Here is a 19,002-nt window from a genome sequence, read left to right on the forward strand (position 1 = left end):
CAGTAGTCATTTGTCCAAATTTTTCCATTATCATCTTCAGTAGTCATTTGACCAAAGCTTGGTCAGTGGGGACCCAATATGGGACCTTGATCCCTGATAGGCCCTTCAGCCAAGGCCACATTATGATGTTCATGGGTCCTAAGAACTTTTGTCTTTGGGGCCAAGGGCCCCTTCTTCCATTAAAAAAAAAACAAACCACTGAGAATTATGTTCTACGATTGCATTGGTATAAAGACAAATACATCAATATCCTATATTAAAACACTTTCTTCAACCTAAATGTTCATTTTTTTTTCTCATGATTTTAAAGAAATTAAAACATTTTTGTGGACCTCTAAAGTCATGTGTGCCTCTGGCATGATGCCTGCTGTGCCTCATGGAGAAGTGACCATGCTTTCCAGCTGTTCAGTCCCAGGTAGGGCAACTGACTGTCCCAGTGTGCTAGGGCTGAGGGTTTTCTCGGGATGCAGGGCTTTCAGTGCTAAAACCAGGACAGTCCGGGGGAACCAGTGCATTTGGTTACCCTAGCCCCAGGTCTAGACAGACTCCCTTCCTCTCTGCTGCATCCCAGGGGCACCATGTGCTCTTCTGTAAAGTTGTGCCCATGTACTCGATTCTGGAGGTTTTTCTGATATCCACAGCCACTCCAAGGCCAGGCTGTGGCCTGGGACACAACTGTGTGGGCTATCTCAGAAGAAGCTCCCTCAAGGCAGGGTCTTTGGCTTGTTCGTTGAGGCGGCTCCCAGAACAGTGTCAGGCACACAATAGGGGTTCATTAAACATTTGCTTCATGTATTGAAGAAAACACAAAGAAGCAGTAACACGCATGCACCCTAAACCCCAAAATAAATGTAAGGTAATTAAAAGGTTCCAGAATTTTATAAAGGTCTTGTAGGATTGCTGGTCCATGGACCCATTTACTTCTGAGACTACTGAACACCAGATGAGAATTCTGTCCTCTGCTTCTGAGAATAGATGACCCAAATCCTTTGCATTTCTATTCTCCCCTGCTCCAGGTCTTCATGAAGCCCCCTTTTTAGCTCAGAGGTCTAAAGTTTGAACCAGACAGAATAGGGCGACACTCAATCTTCTGAGATGGCCACAGGAATTTTCCCTTGGGACATCTTCTTATGCCCTCAAGAGTTTCTAGAAGGTCTTCCTTTCGGTGTTTTCCTCCTTGGATTTCTGGCTAGGTCCCTGTCCCCTCACCCAGCCTCACGTAGGTCAGCCTCCTTTCAGTCTCCCTGAGCCCTTCATCTGACCATTCTGCCTGAAAAGTCCTTCCTTCTCTATATCTGACAGAATTGGCCTCCTGCCCCTGGAACTGACAGTGTCTTTTAGGATACCCACTCTTATCTGGAATTAGTGGATTTTCCAACAACATCAGCATGTGCCCAATTATTCCAGCATTGCTTTGACTCTCTGTACGTTAGTGTTAGTGGTACAAGCCTGTGTCCCTCATTAGACTATGAGCACACCACAGTCAGTGACTGTACCTTTTCCATCTTTGTATTCCCAGACCACCCTGAACCAGAGTACTGCAGAGTGAATTAAAGATGGACGGTGGGTAGGTGACTGAGTGGGTCCCAATACCCCATCCCAGGCCAACTCTCTCCTAAGCTCTCTCAGTTCTTTCAGGCCAATTTAGAGAGTATTCCTTTGCAAATGACATATGCCATAAGGGATTGATATGCAGAATATATGAAGAACTACCACAATACAACAAAAAAAACCTGATTAAAAAATAGACAATGGACATGAACAGACATTTCTCCAAAGAAGATCTATACATGATCTACAAACACATGAAAAAAAATGCTCAATATCACTAATCATTAGGGCAACGCAAATCAAAACCACAGTGAGATACCATTTCATACATGTCAGGATGCTTATTAATAAAAACAATAAAGAAAATAACAAGCATTGGCATGGATGCGGGGAAACTGCAACCCTGTGCATTGTTGGTGGGATTGTAAAATAATGCAGTCACTGTGGAAAATGGTATGGTGATCCTCAAAAATTAAACAGAATTACCATGTGATCCAGCAATTACACTTCTGGGTGTACACCCAGAAGATGTGAGAGCAAGGACTCAAATATCAGAAAACCAGTATTTGAACACCCAGGTTCGCAGCAGCATGATTCACAATAGCCAAAAAGGTGGAAGCAACCCAAAGGTCCATTGATGGATGAAACTCAAGTGTCCACTGATGGATGAATAAACAAAAAATGTGTTGTATCCATACAATGGAATCTCATTCAGCCTTGAAAGGGAAGGAAATTCTGGCACATGCTATCACATGGATGAACCTTGAAAACATTAAGCTAAGTGAAATAAGCCAGTCACAAAACGATTAATACTGTGTGATTCTACTTATATGAAGTTCCTAGAATAGTCAAATTAATACAGACAGAAAGTAGAATGGTGGTTGCCAGGGGTTGGGGGAGGGGAAAATGGGGAGTTACTGTTTAATTGGTAAGGAGTTTCAGTTGGGGAAAACAAAAGTTCTGGAAATGGATGGTCGTGATGGTTGCACAACAATGTGAGGTTATACTTAATGTCACTGCACTATACACTTAAGAATGGTACATTTTGGCTGGGTGCAGTGGCTCACACCTGTAATCCCAGAACTTAGGGAGGCCGAGGTAGGTGGATCTCTTGAGGCCCAGCATTTGAGACCATCCTGGCCAACATGGTGAAACCCCATTTCTACTAAAAATACAAAAAAAATTAGCCGAGCCTGGTGGCCCATGCCTGTAGTGCCAGCTACTCGGGAGGCTGAGGCAGGAGAATCACTTTAACCTGGGAGGCAGAGGTTACAGTGAGCCAATATCGCACCACTACACTCCAGCCTGGGTGACAGATTTGAGACTCTGTCTTGGGGTAAAAAAAAAAAAAATGTAAATTTTATGTTAATGCATTTTACCACAGTAAGAAATAAAAAGGGCAGGGGACACCTTGAGGCCATGTCACTGGCTGGTTTTATCTGTTTCCCATAGAGTTGGGAGCTTCCCTTACTTTCTATATTCCAAGCGAGGAGTCAATCCCACATCTAAGCAACTGGGCCTCCATCATGCCAAGCCCTCCAAGACCAGGCTCTTTTCCTAGGACTAGGCCACTTTCCTGGGGTGCAAAATAAACACAAAAAATGACCTGGACAGCCTGGCCCAGCTCAAAGGAGCTGTTGCAGGCATACCGGGCATGCCTGCTAAAAACCTCCTAGGGGACTGCCCAGAAAGGTCAGGGGCACAGAAGCCTGTGCTCAGAGATCAGGAAGGGGCCTCAAGATGAACTGGTCCACCTACCCACATTCTAGAGCAAACTGAGTCATGAGGAGTGAAAAAGATAAAAATATGTGACCCCAAAATATATTACTTTGACATAATTTGAGATGGCTGTCACAGGGCCAGCAGACTGAGGTGGCCCTGCAAAGCCGTCTTTTGTGGGGGAAATCTGCATCTGTAGAGAATCTCCTTTAATGCAGCCAAGCCTTCTTCCCTTGTCCAGATCTAGGAGAGATTAATGGAGTCTGACATCTTTAAAGATCTGAAAGAAACATTTACCATGTCTTCTCTCTGAGGGTTGCTACCTGTGAGGTTTCATCTACATAACAAGACCACCTTGGCTAGCCAAGCCTCCTCTTCTTCCCCTCCCAAAACCTGTGTTACCACTAAAACCTGATTCACCAACCATAACCTATTTGGGGCCATGCTGTGAGCCCACAGTCTTTCTGTAACCTCAGGATGTGTATGGGCTTCTGTACCCTACTGGGGCTGGGTCTTCATTCTGAAGGCTCCCACGAATACACGTTAAATAAATGTATGTGCCTTTTTGCCTGCTCATCAATTTGCCTCATGGCAGTGATTTTCAGCAAACCTTCAGAGGGCCAAGGGGAAGCTCTGCCTTGGCCCCTACAGGAGGTTCAGGTAGTGGGGACTTCCCAGCCTTCTCCAGATGTTCTCCCACTACCCTGTCATGGCAGGGTCAAGGTTAAGTCAACATCTGGCTTTCCAGCCTCATATGCGTCTAGAGAGATGGATGTGGCCATAGAGTCACAGCACACTCTTGGTGCTCCAGAGCTAGGAGCTACATATTGGCTCACCGTCGGAGCTATCCATCCCCACCTCCAAATCACATCCTTGCCCTCACATAGTGGACTTCCCTGCACAAGAATGCTTTAAACAAACGGTTCCTCAGCTTTATGTAGAGTTCCAGATGCTCTGAGAGCCAAGAGTGAAACTCAGCAGAATCTCTAGGCCTTGAGAGGAGTGGCTTTAGGAGTCCAGTTTATAGGTTCTGCCTGCAGGCTGCACAGGGCCCGGGTGACTGCAGGAGCTCTCTCCACCTCCATATGCTGGCTCCAGCTCCAGCTGGAGCTCCCTGGAGGACGGGGCATTCAGCCCCATAAATGATTCAGATCATTCAGAGGTGGTGTGTGGGAGCCGAGTGGTCTCCGGAGGTGAGTCAGTACCCAGCACCCCCCCATACCCACACTGCCCATGCTTGCTAGAAGGGGAGGGGAAGCTTGAGACTTGCACCAGCAGCCAGGACATCAGCCTGCGCTGCCCATTGGGGAAGTGCAGCCCCTCTTGGCTTCCCTCCGCCTGCAGCTTTGAGGGCTGGGGCGCCTCTTCACCAGCCCACACGAGTCCTCTCCTCACATGCTGCCTGCCCTGTTAACCCCACCCCGGGCTGGCAGTCTTGGTACCCAGGTGCTCAAGGATTAATATGTGATACTGAAACATATCCACTTAGTTATTAACTACTTCTGAGTCTTTTAATGCTTGTATCCCCTCACTGTGCCATAAAGGCCCAGGGGCAGGGACATTTGATCTCCTCTGTCCCCTAAATGGCCTGGCAAAGGGTCCTATCTTCAGTGACTCCAAGATGGTACTGCTGCCATGAGGCTGCATTTGTGGGCATCCTTTGACCTCACTGCTGAGCTTCAACTACTTGGAGAATTCTGGAAAGGGCTACAGTTTAGTGGTTAGGAGTTCTGGCATTAAACTACTTGGGTCCAACTTCAGAATCTGCCACTTACTATTATGTGACCCTGGGCACATTATTTGACCCCTTCCCGTGCTTCAGCTTCCTCTTAAGTAGCAACAATAATGTACCTACCTCGTATAGTAGTTTTGAGGATTGAGTGTTTACCAGTAAAGCACCTAAGATAGTACCTGACACATATCAAGGCCCAATCACCAGCCATTACTATCGCACATTCCAGCCATTTTCCAGCAGCCCCTTGTGCCTGCCCTTGTCTGTGAACACAGCCTTATACCTCCACACACCCCAGTCATGAGCCCTACCTCTGGCAACTGTGTTTCTCAAAATGGCCTTTATCATCCCCAGCCCCAGAGTTCGCCAAGTCTTCCCGTCTTACAGAGGGAGAAAGTGAGGCCTAGAGTGGTGGTTCCCCGAGGTCACACAGAGCGAAGGCTGGGTGTGGGTTCCCAGGCCCAGGGACAGGCTCTCTTGAGGTACGGGGCCTCAGCACAGCCTGCTCCTCCCCGCTCCATCCATTGACTGTGGGTGCCCAGACCAAGGGCACTGCCAAACCAGGATCTTTCGCCCACTCAATATCAAATTGGGAGAGTAAAATAAACAAAAGATTTATTGGTTTCTTCCTCCCCAGTCTGCCATTCCCCAAAGCTGAAAGGCAGACACAGGGAATCTGTCAGAGCAGGCTCCCCCACCCCCTCCCATGGGCCCCTCTGCCCAACCCCCTCGGAGGCCCCACTAGAGGAAGACCCATGCCAACTCTCCTGCCAGCAGGTGCCAGGGCTTGGTTGCTTAGTGACCCAGCCCTGCCTACCCCCTTTCTCCAGCACAAACAGCTGAACAATCACAGCTGGGGTGGTGGGGGCTGCTCTAGGTTTGAAAAGTTGTCCTTGCATTTTCTGCTCACTCAGTGGGATTTTTCATTTCTTGGTAACTGGAAAAATCCATTTATTCCACATCCAGAATCTTAGCAAGCTTCCCTTTAAAATAGTCCTGAGATCAACTTTCACAAACCTTGCCCTAAAGTATTTGCTCATGTCCCCTGAGAAAGAAGCTCCAAATCCACTCCTCCTCTGTCAAACCCACATTAAGCACCTACCACGTGCCAGGGGACACAGTGATGAACAAGCTGTGGTCCCTGGTCCAGAAAATTAGAGCCCATTGAAAGGAAAGATAGGAGAGAAAGAGCGGCCAGGTGTTTGGGGAGCACAGAGAAGGGGGCATCTGAGTTACAACTGGAAATGTCCTCTAACACTCTGGATTCACCAGCTCCCACATTCTCCTCCTGAACCCACGCCTTCCCGGCCAACTGTGAGCATCGACATTATAGGTGCCAAGTGCCTCTTCACTGTGCTCCAGCCAACGGAGGGGATGGGTGGAGCTTCAGTTCTGGGGTGAGAAGACCTGCCTCTTGCTCCCTACTGCAAAGCGAGGGCCCTGCAGACCCAGTTCCTGCATGTCATCCACAGCAAAGCGGGGGGAAACAGTTGACCACCACTCACCACGTGGGGGAGAGCCTGGAGATGAGGATAATGAGGGGTTCATGAATTGGAGGCTGATGAGATGATCATGATAACAAAGTACAGTAACCCAGATTTCCCAAGATTAGAACAGGAAAAAACGGCCTGAATTTCAGCATCAGGAAATTGACTGAATGAGAAAAACAGCTTCCTATGGCAGGACATCAGAGCTTGAGAGGGGTGACTGGAGCTTATTTGGAGCCTTTCAAAGCTGGACTCTTCCCTCAGCTGTGTGTGTGGTGGGACGAGCATGTGCTTTAGAGCTGGACAAGCGTGGGGGCTGGCAACCTTGCCCTTGGCTCACCCCTTTTCACATGTTACCTCATAGAATGTGTCAACCTTTTGGCTTGATGGCAGCAGAAATTCTGCCAGCGACATCTGTCAGGCACGAACACTCGGCTGCCTCCCTCCCCGCTTTTCTTGCTTAGGATGGTAAACTAACTTAGCTTAGGATGGTAAACTAACTTAGGATGGTAGTAATGAACACACCTTCCTTCCCCTCCCTGTCATGGGTTATGTGCAGTCCTGCATGGGGACAGAGGAATGGCTGTGATAACCCCTAACCATCTCCTCCAGCTCCAGGAGGCTCTGCTTTTCAGAGGTGAGGTAAATCCCCTCCAACCTCCTCAGTGGTGGTGCAGCTCTGTCACTGTGTCTGCTGGCAGCCTGTTCCCAGCCCCTCGTGGGCAATTCCTGTTCAAACCCTTTGATTCTAGGAGTCAGCCCCTCCATCCTCCCTGTCTCAGGAGCTGCTACCATGTCATAATAAAGGCCATGCAGCTGCAAGGCAGATGCTAAGAGCATCTTCTACTAGGATATGGAAGGGCCCCCATCCAAACACTTCATGGATGGGGAAGGGGAGCAGCTAGGGTCTGTTACACAATGTGGCTGGGGGCCCTAAGGCCTTCAAGTACAGAGACCCCTTCTCATTTATCTTTATGTCCCCCACCTGTGGTGCTCAGTGCTATAGGAAAGTTAAAAACACAACATTCTGACTGAGGCCAGGTGCTGCAGAGTTTGGATGCTGCACCAAAGAGGGAGAACCAAGTATGGGCTTCACTCTGGAAGGAAAGCGAACCTGGGAAAACTTTGGGATATGGGAAAAATAAGCCCTTGGCAGTTGTAGGCAGGATACACAGAGAGGAAAACACAGGATTGAAACTGCAGGGTAACTGACTTACTGGAGCATCTCAGTGAGAGGCTACAAGCAGCCAGCACAGGGTGAAGGCCAACACAGGGTGAGGCGGGGACAGAGAGGAGAGGCCTGACCTCTGCAGCACTGTGGGGACAGATGGGGTGAATAGAAGAGGTGAAGACCCCTGAGGTATTGAAGGTGGGGGACTAGGAGGGTGGGGCAGAGACAGAGAAATAAATCAGTTATCTCTGATTTATGAGTTGGTTCTGGACATACTAAATTTAAGGTATCTGAGACCTCCAGGAAGCTGTAGAAAATGCCATTCTCGAGCTAGGAAGAGAGGTGGGGCGTGGGATGTAGGCTGGAGAGTGATTAGCTAGAGCTAGGATGCTATGGGAGAAGAGAGGAGATGAGCCCCCAGGACAGAAGCCTTCTGTGAACAGAAGCCACAGGCTCAGCGATTCAAGCCTGAAACTGTCTGTCACTGCAGCTCTTTTCTTCCTCCTGGCCCTGAAATCAAGTGCTCCTGATTCATGGTATGTTATCTCATCCTCTTTAGAGAATATGCCAGGCTAGGTCTGGATCCCCACCCCATGCTCTTTGAGGTAGACTAAACCATGAATAAGAAGAAACCAAGGACCTGCAGGACAGGTCTGGGTTCCCCACGCAGGGAGCTCCCAAAGCCAGAAGGTACACAGGTGTGGGTTACCTGGCAAGTTAAGAGCAGAGGAGAATCGAGGTCCCCAAGCTAGGACCCCTTCAAGCTCCTAGGCTGGGATTTGGATCCAGAGCCTGACCTGACAGTGTGCAACAAGACCTGGGATTCGGGGTTTTATACTGGCATAAAATCTTTCTTCTTTTCTCCCTAAACTGCTTGGGTGGGTGGATATTATGTGTCCCAAACTAACTGAAATTGCTTTATAGGGAAAAGCTGATTCTGGATAAACTGTCTAAACCTGTGAAGACAGAAGGAGGGCAGGAAAGCAGGAACCAGAACAGAGAGTGAGGGATGGCCTGGACTAAGCGGCATGTGAATGAGGATGTCTTGGGTGAGTTCCAGGTGGTCCTGGAGGAGGTCGTCTCTCTGACCCCTCCCTAGGGGAAGTCCTTATGGTTTAGAGAACTTGGGAGCCAATATCTAGAATCCCTACTAGACCCATGAGAAACTAGTAAAAAGGGTCTGTTCCCATGCAAAGAGGCAAGGGACTCTCAGCAGGGAAGATAAGGACACTCACATGACAACGGTGCTTGCTGAGGACAGGATGAAGTACCTGAGTCTGATGATTGAAGTGACTTGGCCATAACCTCTTAGTGGCTTGAGCTGGATGGGAACGGAGGACTTCATTTACAGTTATTGCTGTGTGTCTTCCCTTACATCATGTGCCATCAGGATCTCAAAGGGCTGTCACCCAAACAGCCTTGAAATAAGAGTTCAGCTTGTTGTGATGAGACTAGCAGAGAAAGCTCTGAGCAGGACCCAGGGGGCCTGACTCCTCAAAGCTGTCTCTACTGAGCTGTGTGACCGGGTGCAAATCCTCTTCCCTCTCTAGACTTCAGTTTCCAGCCTAGGAACCTCTTAGGAATCTGTGACACATTCTCTTCTTGCATTCCAATTGGGGTAAGCAGTCAATTACCAAATATTTCCTAAACAGGTGGTTCCTAGATTGCAGTATATAAGAGAATCACCTGGGAAAAGTATTAGAAAAGCAGAGTCCAGGGTCCCATCTCCAAAGATTCAGGAGCCAGTAGCTCTGGAGTAGGGCCCCTGAAACTCCATTCTCAAAGAGTAGTTCTGGTGCAGGTGGTTGAGGCCACCTTGACGCAACACTGAAGGTTTCAGATGCTACAGAGAAACCAGAGAATTGCTGAGTGAGGAAAAGCACCCGTCCTCAACGGATTTCCAGTTTAGATGGGGGAGACAGGACCCAATCCCAAGAACAGAATATCCTCAGTGACAGAGGAGAGAGAGGTACAAGGTCAAAGAAACAGAGGTCATGTCCTTTACCAAGCAGGTATGAGCAGCTTCCCAGGTGCCTGGCGCAGAAACGGTGGCAGGAGGCATGCGTGGCAGAGACAGCTAAATGCTCACTCACCACAACCTGCTTCCTTTTCTACCAGGGCTCACAGCTGTACTTCACTTCCCAACCTCCCCTGTGGTTAGGTGTGGCCACGTGACTGAGTTCCAGCCAATGGCCTGTGGGTGCAAGAAACACCCACCATTTCCGGGTCTCGCCCACAAGCTTCCCATGTGTTATCCTGATCCCCACCTGTCAATCTAACTTTAAGTAAAGGGGGAAATAAACCTCTGATTATATTCAATGACTGAAAAGCAGGGGTTGTTTCAAGTTAGTCCATCCTGATTGTACAGGATGCAAGAGAGAAGATGCAGCAATTCAACCCAAGCAGTATTTGGTCAATACTGGCTTTTTTTTTTTTTTTTTTTTTGAGACGGAGACTCACTCTGTCTCCCAGGCTAGAGTGCAGTGGCACGATCTCGGCTTACTGCAAGCTCCGTCTCCAGGGTTCACGCTATTCTCCTGCCTCAGCCTCCCAAGTAGCTGGGACTACAGGCGCCTGCCACCACCCCTGGCTAATTTTTTCTATTTTTTAGTAGAGACGGGGTTTCACCATGTTAGCCAGGATGGTCTTGATCTCCTGACCTCATGATCCGCCCACCCCGGTTTCCCAAAGTGCTGGGATTACAGGCGTGAGCCACCGTGCCCGGCCAATACTGGCTTTTGTAACCAAGTATTTGGTGTTGTTGGACCTGAAGGAGATGCAAGTTCTGATCTTATAGCGCTGACAATACTGGGAAGGGCCAGAGGAGGCAGCGGGCAGTGAATCCCACCAGTGTGCAGTTCGGACGGTATCTCTAAATGAGGCTATCTGGAGGCTGTGCCGTCTGAAATCTCTTCTGGGACTAGTCTTGGGCCATGTAAGCCTTTGAGACAGCACACAAAAAACAGTCAAATGGGCCAATGGTTCCAAAGATTCTTGTTTTATTTTTGTTGCTCAAATTTGGAGCTAACTTATTTTTAGTATTCTTTTCTTTTCTGTCATGCCAAGGTGGTGAGGGGCAGGTGCCATGCCTGAGGCCTGGGTGTGCCTGCTGCTAGCAGAGAGATGGGGACCTCCCCAATTGTCCCAGGGCTGTGGGGTTGGCTAGTGTCCCTAGAGTACCACAGGGACCCTGTCCAGGGAGGAGCTGACTGGCCAGGCAGGAGGAGATGGAACAATTACAGGCAGGGAACAGGGAGTAGTGTAGGATCTGACCTCCAGGACCCTCTTCCTCTTGCATCTTCCTTGAAGAAAAAGAATTCAATGGCGTCACTGTAGACCCAAGAAAGCCTAGGCAGATGGGGGCATGGGAGTGTGTTTTCTATGTACTTAAGTATAATATTTAACTATAGGCTGGGCGCAGTGGCTCACTCCTGTAATCCCAGCACTTTGGGAGGTCGAGGCAGGGGTTCACCTGAGGTCAGGAGTTTGAGACCAGCCTGGCCAACATGGTGAAACCCCGTCTCTACTAAAAAAAAAAAAAACACAAAACTTAGCTGGGTGTGGTGGTGGGCACCTGTAATTTCAGCTACTCAGGAGGCTGAGGCAGGAGAATTGCTTGAATCTGGGAGGCAGAGGTTGCAGTGAGCCGAGATCGTGTCATTGTACTCCAGCCTGGGCAACAAGAGCAAAACTCCATCTCAAAAAAAAAAAAAAAAAAAAAAAAAAAATTTAACTGTAGATATAGTCAACCTTCTGTTCTTCATATCCACCGAGAAAAACACACATGAGGAGGAGTCTCCAGTGGGAAGATAGATGTTTATCTATTTACATATTTCAGTTGTAGGATAGACACCAAGAACTTTTAAATCACTAAAGTTGTAAGATTACAGGGACTACCTGCTAAAATCAAGTGTAGGGTCAATGTCCCCTTAGCTAGCATGCCTTAAGGAATGGAGGGATGGGAAAGACCTTTCAAGACCTGACCCAGCCTGAAGTTGAGTGTTCCATTTTGTAGAAGGTTCTGAGAGGACAAGACCTACAGTCTATCCTGGGTCATCTACTGAGTAGGAAAAGACCAAGAAGAAGAGCACTTGACAAGGAGTCCTGGAGGGATGTTAGTCCTGGCTTTACCCAGAGATGTGGGGCCTAGTGACGTCCTTCCACCTCTCTGGGCTTCAGTTTCTCCATCTATAAAGCGAGGTGCTCTGACATTCTGCAAGCAGAAAGCTGTATTGTCCTCAGAGCACTCACCGCAATGCTCTGGGCCGGTGCCAGAGTCCTGAGGTCCCAGAGCCTGTTTAACATGCAGAGAGTTCAGAATGCCCGTGTTCCTGCTCAGATGTCAAAGCCCTAAATGACCACCACCTGTAGGCATTTGGGAAACTGATAAGAATGGAAGCTGGCCCCACTTCCAGGGTCAGATCCCTGATAGGAAAGAAATGAACAAATATGAGGGATGGACAGAGGGCCTGGCCTAGCTTCACGGTCACCAGTCCTACAAATCACCAAACCCTGTCTTTTGTGGGACTAAGGAAGAAAATTCTCTGGCCTGGGAGGCAAAAGAGGTAAGTTCTAACCTTGGGTCCATCAAAACCTTGTCCTGTGACCTGATAAGTCCCCCTACCCATCTAGGCAACACCTTAGATTGAGGTAACTGTGATGGTCTTACTGAGACCATCTACGTCTGCACTGCCCGAGCCCACAGGCTGGCTCTCCCCCAGGCCCCATTTGTGACATGCCTGACCCAGAGAAACACGATCTAATTGTGCCTAGCCAAGTAGGAAAGTACCAGGAGAGTACTGCCTCAGCCTCCTAAAACTGTGGTGTGATTCAAAACCAAGTCCCCGGCCCCTCTCAAAGGAGGTGCGTGGGCCCAGGAAACTGCCATTTTCTGAAAGGAGAGACCAAGCTAGGGCCCAGGGCCTGGTGTCCCCATCTCCCTTGCTGTCTCCTGACCTTTAGGCACCCCCTTCCTATGACATGGGGAGGCCTTCCCCACCCCTCCGACCTCTTCCCAAAGGGCATTGGAGAGGAGTCTTGGGAACTCCTGGGACTGACCAGTGGCAGCTCCCAGATGGTGGCATCGCACAGCAGCGAGGCTTCCCTGAAGCTCTGTTCCAGCCAGGCACAGACTGAGCAACCACACAGGTTGTTCTGACGAGGCTATTTATAGAAGCAAGCTCAGCCCTTCCCAAATGAGGGCCTCAGTCTCTCAACGACCGGGAAACACATCAACTCCTTTCCTTGGAGACAGGAGAAAGAAATTCTCTTAGGAGCTCAGAAGTGATCTCTCTTTGGGTAAGAATAAAAGCACTGTAAGGGGTCAGAATGGGGTCGGAATAGAGCAGAGCTCTTTAAAACCCTTTCCAGAAGTGATCCAAGGGAGAAAAGAGAGTGGAAAAGTGTCACTGAAGGTAAAAAAGCACCTAGAAGAATGAAAGACTGAAACCTTTGGAGGACGCTTCCCCAGCTCAGCCTGCCTCACCCTCCTCAGTCCACCCCTGTACCTGCTCACCCAGCCCTGCCCCTCCCTGGAGAGTTCTGTGCTGAAGGTCAGCCTGGTGCTGAGGAACAGTGTCCCTGACCTGCATATCCAGTCAAAATGCTTCCCATAAGGATAAGAGGGGCCATGCCCACCACCCTGAAGCATTTATCCCTGATCTCCGTCTCTGGGGTTCAGTAAAAGGAGTTTCTTAGAAGGGATTCCTGTCTTCTGAGGGCTTCCAGACTCCAGCAAAATGTCACAGGAAGATATACAGAGGCCTCAAGATACAAGGTGGATTCAAGACACAAAGTACAGGAAGTGTTTCTGCAGGGACCAAACCAAAGGTGTATTTTCTGGAGCCAGGCAAGGAAGGAGAACTGGGGGGGAAGAAGGGAGAGAGATGGCTGTTCAGGCCATGGAGCAAGCCATCCCCCACACCAACCCCATCCCAGTGTATTATAGGATATTTCTATTTCTCCCAAGAAATATCAGAAATGGCTATCTTTTCCACTGCCAAGTAAAAGAAACCCCATCTTTGCAGTGCCTCTTCCTCACCTAATTATGCAAAAATCTCACCCTTTGAAACTGAGGGCTTGCAGCCTAGCTGGCAGTGAGAGGCAGGCACAGCACCTAAACTTTGGTTTAAAAACAGGAACCATTTCCTTCCCAGGCAGCAACAAAACACTCTACAGAAATAGTTCAAAACCTCAGCTGTATATCAGAATTATCTGGAGAGCTTTTCAAAATCCTGATGCCCAGACTATACCCCAGGCCATTTAAATCAGATGCTCTGGGCATGGGAACCAGGTATCACCAGTATTTTCTAAAGCTTCCTGTGAATCCAGTGTGTAGCTAAGATTGATAACCACTGGTCTAAATGCCTAGCTAGCTGGAGTATCTGTGGGGGTATGGGGGGACTTATACCATGCGGCAAGAACCCCACGGGAGGGTGGGACACCTCCCCTCTGCAGCCACGGTGTTCTGCAGGAGCCCCACCTACAGCCAGGGAAAGGGACGCCTGTCCCTTTGCCCCTCACCCTCCAGAACATCCCCTGCTCTCCAGCTTCATGAGTGGTGCCCTGGAAAACAGGTGCTAGTTACAGGGGCCTATTTTAGTTAACTCCTTCAAACATAAAATCACAATCTCTTCTTTGGTTGTTGGGCCTCTTCTCACAATTGGAAGGTACAGTGCATTTGCCTGACTTCAGAGCCCAGGGAAGGCAGGGCCTACAGGCAAGATGAATTATTAACAAAAGAGGCCCCAGAGTCAGGCCTGGGGAAGTTTTTGGTTAATTTGAATTGGTGTAGCACTGCTGAATTAATGATGAGCCTGCCACACACCTGTGAAATATAACAGCTCACTTCTGTCTATAAACAGCCCCTTCTAGGTAACCTCTCTAAGGACCTGGCTTGGAGCCCTCTCATCTAAGTAGCAAAACAAACAAACAAACTCAGCTTTACCTCCACTCCCACCAAGATACTGACAGACACGAGGCCTGCAGCCAACTAGGAGACTGGCCAGGGCACCCAGGCTTGCTGGGGGTGTCTAGAGGCGGACACCTTTAGGAAACACAAATCATGCCATCAGGAAACACACGCAAGCCCCTTCAGGTTACCCAAACCGACCCAGGAAGTTAAAGTGGTAGCATGACAGCAGCCTAGGCCAGAAGTTTTCATCTGCTTCTAAAAACACCCTGGACTTCTGCAAAGTTGCTGGATTACGACTTAAGGTGGTTTCTGGCCACTTCAAATACGGAAGTCTCAACCGATGAATGTGTGTTTATGAATGTTTATCAACTGATGAATGTTTATCTTACTGAGGGATTGGGTGGCATTCAGTTTCCATCTAGAACTTCTAAGCTAGGATTTGGGTAGGGGGTGCGGTTATGAGACCCTGCACTCAGGCACAGGTGAACCTGCAGCCAATCTACCAGCCAGGGGCAGCCCCCACGTTCTAGAGAGCCATTTTGAAGAGATCTGGGGATGGAACCGCTGTGAGGAGGGCTGACCAACTGAATAGTGCAGGTCCCTGAAGGGCTCCAGATACGATGCTCAGCCCTCAGGACAACTGCCTGGCCGCTTTCCTGACATGTGGCTTTGTCCCTTTGCTGGGAGCAAGGTTTCCCTTCTAGATTGACCACAGAGGTTATTTCCCCCCACGAAAGGCTCCTGCATTCCATTATTATGTTTACCTTTGAAAGATGTTTGCTCTGCGCATTTCTGAAAAAGGTGGTCTTAGCAGTGAAGAAGCAGTCTTCCAGTTCCTCGTCCAGGCTGCAGTACCCACTGCTCATGCTGCTGTCCACGGTCATCTAGCCCGGAGTTCCCGGCCGAGGCCGCCAGCGCATCAGAGGGGGCCGGGTTTGGGATGCGGCGGAGGGAGGTGGGCACCCCTCCCTGGGCTCCGCTTGGCGTGAGCCCCTAGCTCTGAGCCCCAAGCCGGGAGCTAGTCGGGCAGCGGGCCAGGCAGAGCCGGCGGGCCGCCTGCGTTTCCTTCAGCGGAGTGCGAGCGCCCGGGCGGCCGGGTAACCTGCTCCTGTCCCCGCGCCGCCTGCGCCTGCAGAGCCCCGGGCGCCCGGCTCGCGCCTCACTCCCTGACTCGTCCGGGCTCTGCGGTTTCGTGTCCCCGGCGCCAGCGCCCTCCCTCCGCTGCTGTGCAGAGCGCCATCTCCGCACCTCCCCCGCCTCCCGCGCCTTTCCTGCCCCTCGCGTAAAGCAGTTCTGAAGCCACTTCCTCTGCAAGGTTCCTCAAAGCCGGCTCGGCTGTCACTGCGCCCCTCCCCCGCCTCCCTGCCGCCTGGGTGCCACCCGCCCCCGGTGGCAAGTGGACTCAGGGAACCGCAGGTCATATAAGGGATGCAGGGAAGGAAGGGACCAGGATGGACCTGAGGGGGAACATTCCCTCTGTTCTTTCTTCATCATGCACTTGCTTCTGGAAAGAGCCCAGTCTCACCAGCCCCGGTGACTTAGGTTCCACGGAGTAGAAGGTGCTAGCTATAAGGGCAACACCATCCCTCCTCCCTTCTCCCCCATCCACTTCCTCACCCCCACCCACTCCCTCCCCCATTCGCTGGGTGGGGGAGCCGGGTCAATCGGAGTGGTTAGAGAAGAAAAAAATCAATACCTGCCCTGCCTGGGGAAACAGCAATATTTTAAGTTGGAAATGCCAGAAGAAACTGCAGGGTCACCACAAACACATGCAAATCAGATGCAGAGTTATGGCAACCTAGAGAGCAAGCTGCCTTCCCACCCATAGAACTTGGCCCTCAGGAAGCCTCAGGGTACACAGGAGCCTGCAGACACCATCCAGGTGATCTGTGTATCTTGCTGATAGTCTGAGAAAGAGAGGTCTTGGCCAGATCTTGTCATTCCTAACATTGAGGAGGGCTCATTTATATTTTCCCATCTGACTGGACAAAGGAACACAGAGGGCTGAATCCTTCAAAGCAGTTAAGACAATTACCCCACAATAGATCAATAGGAGTTCTAGCTACCATTGTTCGAACAACTCTCTGTGCAGGTGATTTATATGCACTCTATCATTGACTCTTTCCGATAGCCTTGAGACAGAGACTGTGTACAGATGAGAAAACTAAGGCTCGGAGTCACACAGGTAGAACATGTGTGCTGGGACTCAGCCCTGGTGTGTGCGGCTGCCTACGCCCCTAGTCACTGTCATGTACAGACCCTCAGCAGTGATGAGGCTATTTGGGTGGGCACTTTGCCATCTTTAAATACAGTGGGGGCTGGAGTCCGGGCGGGGAAACAGCCTTCAGAAGCCTGGCTTTGCTACCATGTTCATGGAGTCTGATGGCTCATGGACCCCGGAGCGCCCTGGACGGTGTCTGAGAGGGGTTATCAGGTCTCTCTCCAAATCTGTGTAGCTTTTCCTACAGTTCTGAAACAATCCAGTCCTGGGGAAACATAAACTGGGTGGAAGACTAGACTCAGCCCCCTGGACACCAAGTTGCCAACTCCATCTTAAGCTCTGGCTACCTGTGTGAGAAACCCTCTCCCTCTCCCACCTAAGCCAAATCTGTCAGTGCTCAGGAAGGTTTCAAACTGCAGCCCAATTTGGCTTCATCCTCCCACACAGTCTTCTTCCCAGAAGCCTGTGAGTGCCTGGCAGGCACAAACACAAGAGAGCTGAGAGTCAGCACCCCAGCCGGCTGGATGCCCTCGGTGCAGGAGAGCTGTCAATACCAGTAGCTGTCTTCTCTGGCAGGCAGATAAGAGGAGGGAGACGGTCAGCACCAGGGGCTGGGGTGAGCTACTGGGTGTTTGCAGGGGAAGATCTCACATTAATGGGGGTGAAAGTAGGTTCTGGCTTTGTCTGGAGCAATCTTTTTTCAAATGGGTATTTTAGAGGCTGTTTGGGGGGTTTTCCCCAGAGAGGTGGTTTCCTGTGATCCTTGGGCCATCAATAACAGCTCACCTGCTTTGTCCACCCAGCTAAGAAACATGCTTTTCTTCATAAAAATAACCTCCTTGCCCAGTGTGAATCTAATACTTAAGAAAAAAAAAACAGGCCCCAGATTCTCTGTAGCCACACTGTGTCCTTGGATTCACGCGGAGAAGCTCTGCAATGCAACAGCAATGCTGCATGTTCAAAATGTGCAACCTTCACATACAGCTAATAACAACCTATTCAAACACCAAGCCAAGGTACCCCAGGAGTCAGCATGAATCTCTCCTTAGAAGCAACACACCAGATGCCAGACCTGGTTAGGAAAGTTCTCAGGGACACTGTGTTCTTTTAGGGTACTGCTCCCTGCCATTCCAAACATTATGAAAATCTGACATCTGAATAGGGCCTTTCAAACCCTTTTAACATCCATTATTTCACCCAGGCTACTCTTTTATCCTAAGAGCAGGTACTATGCCCATTTTATAGATAAAGAAACTGAGGGAAGTAACTTGTTCCATCACAGCTCATTACTTTCAAAGCCTCTTGACTTCTAGTTAATGTCTCTTTCCCTACTCTGTCCCAGCTGTCAGTGAATCTAGGTTTGGAAGAAAGCCATGTGTAAGAAGTCAGCAAAACAGACTGTGCTGGCAGGGACTTTAGGACTAGAAGAAATATACAAAGATCATATATAATATACCAAAGTTGGCCAGCTTCCAGGAGGAAAAATCCAGACTGAAGCCCCAGGGTCTCAAAGGAAGGAAGACAGGACTCCCTGCAGCATCTAATGGCCCTGTCTGAACCTCTGAACCTCTTCCCTGTGAATAATCAATAATAGTGATAGCTTGGCCAGGGTAACAGGGAGGGGGCATGGAAGAGTCTGAGCAAGAGCCTTTAAGGCTCTGAGATGCAATCGTACAAAGGATGGGAACTGGCTGTTCTTGTCCCTGGACTTAGGAAGAGGAGGCTGGATCTAAAGCTGTAGCAGCCAGAGCCCTAAATCCATGGCACCGTGCTGGGGTTCAGAAAGCCCCATTGAAATGATGAATGGGCCACTTTCCTAACTCAAAGCGTCAGATGATGAAAGACATTATTTTAAGCTTTTTCTCCTTTCTCAAATGCAATACTGTCATGTGGCCAGATCCTCCTGTAAGATCCACCCTGTAGTTCTGCATGTACCAGAAAAGCTGTGATACAGGCCTGGAAGTCAGGAGCTTGTATTCTAGTCCCAGCTCCAACACCAGCTTGATGTGGTATCTCGAGCAACCATGGACATCAGGTTTCCTCAACTATCCAACTGAAGGGTAGCAGCGGTGGAGATCAGATTTAGGGCCTTATGACCTTATGCTCAGATATAGTGGCATATAGAGAGGCTGAAAATCAGGGCAAGGTGCCACCCCACCCCTGAGACATATTTTGAAATCACCGTTAGCTAGTATGTGCAGGCATTGT

At 49.6% G+C, this 19,002-nt stretch overlaps 1 protein-coding gene across 7 annotated transcripts in view; it reads right to left on the minus strand.

Moving 5' to 3' along the window:
- RASSF5 (Ras association domain family member 5) overlaps window positions 1-19,002 on the minus strand; it is a 95,165-nt gene that overhangs the window by 29,769 nt on the left and 46,394 nt on the right. Inside the window, exon 1 of one of the 7 annotated variants that reach the window (XM_055233644.2) lies at window positions 15,338-16,318. The exons of the other annotated variants lie outside the window; for them this stretch is intronic. Within the exon in view, the coding sequence (XP_055089619.1) occupies window positions 15,338-15,457 (120 nt within the window). The 5' untranslated portion in view covers window positions 15,458-16,318. Of the gene's footprint in view, window positions 1-15,337; window positions 16,319-19,002 lie in introns of those variants that run through there. 7 annotated transcript variants of the gene reach the window in all.

This window comes from Symphalangus syndactylus, chromosome 19 (assembly GCF_028878055.3).
Source record: "Symphalangus syndactylus isolate Jambi chromosome 19, NHGRI_mSymSyn1-v2.1_pri, whole genome shotgun sequence".
In the NCBI taxonomy this organism is placed as follows: domain Eukaryota; kingdom Metazoa; phylum Chordata; class Mammalia; order Primates; family Hylobatidae; genus Symphalangus; species Symphalangus syndactylus.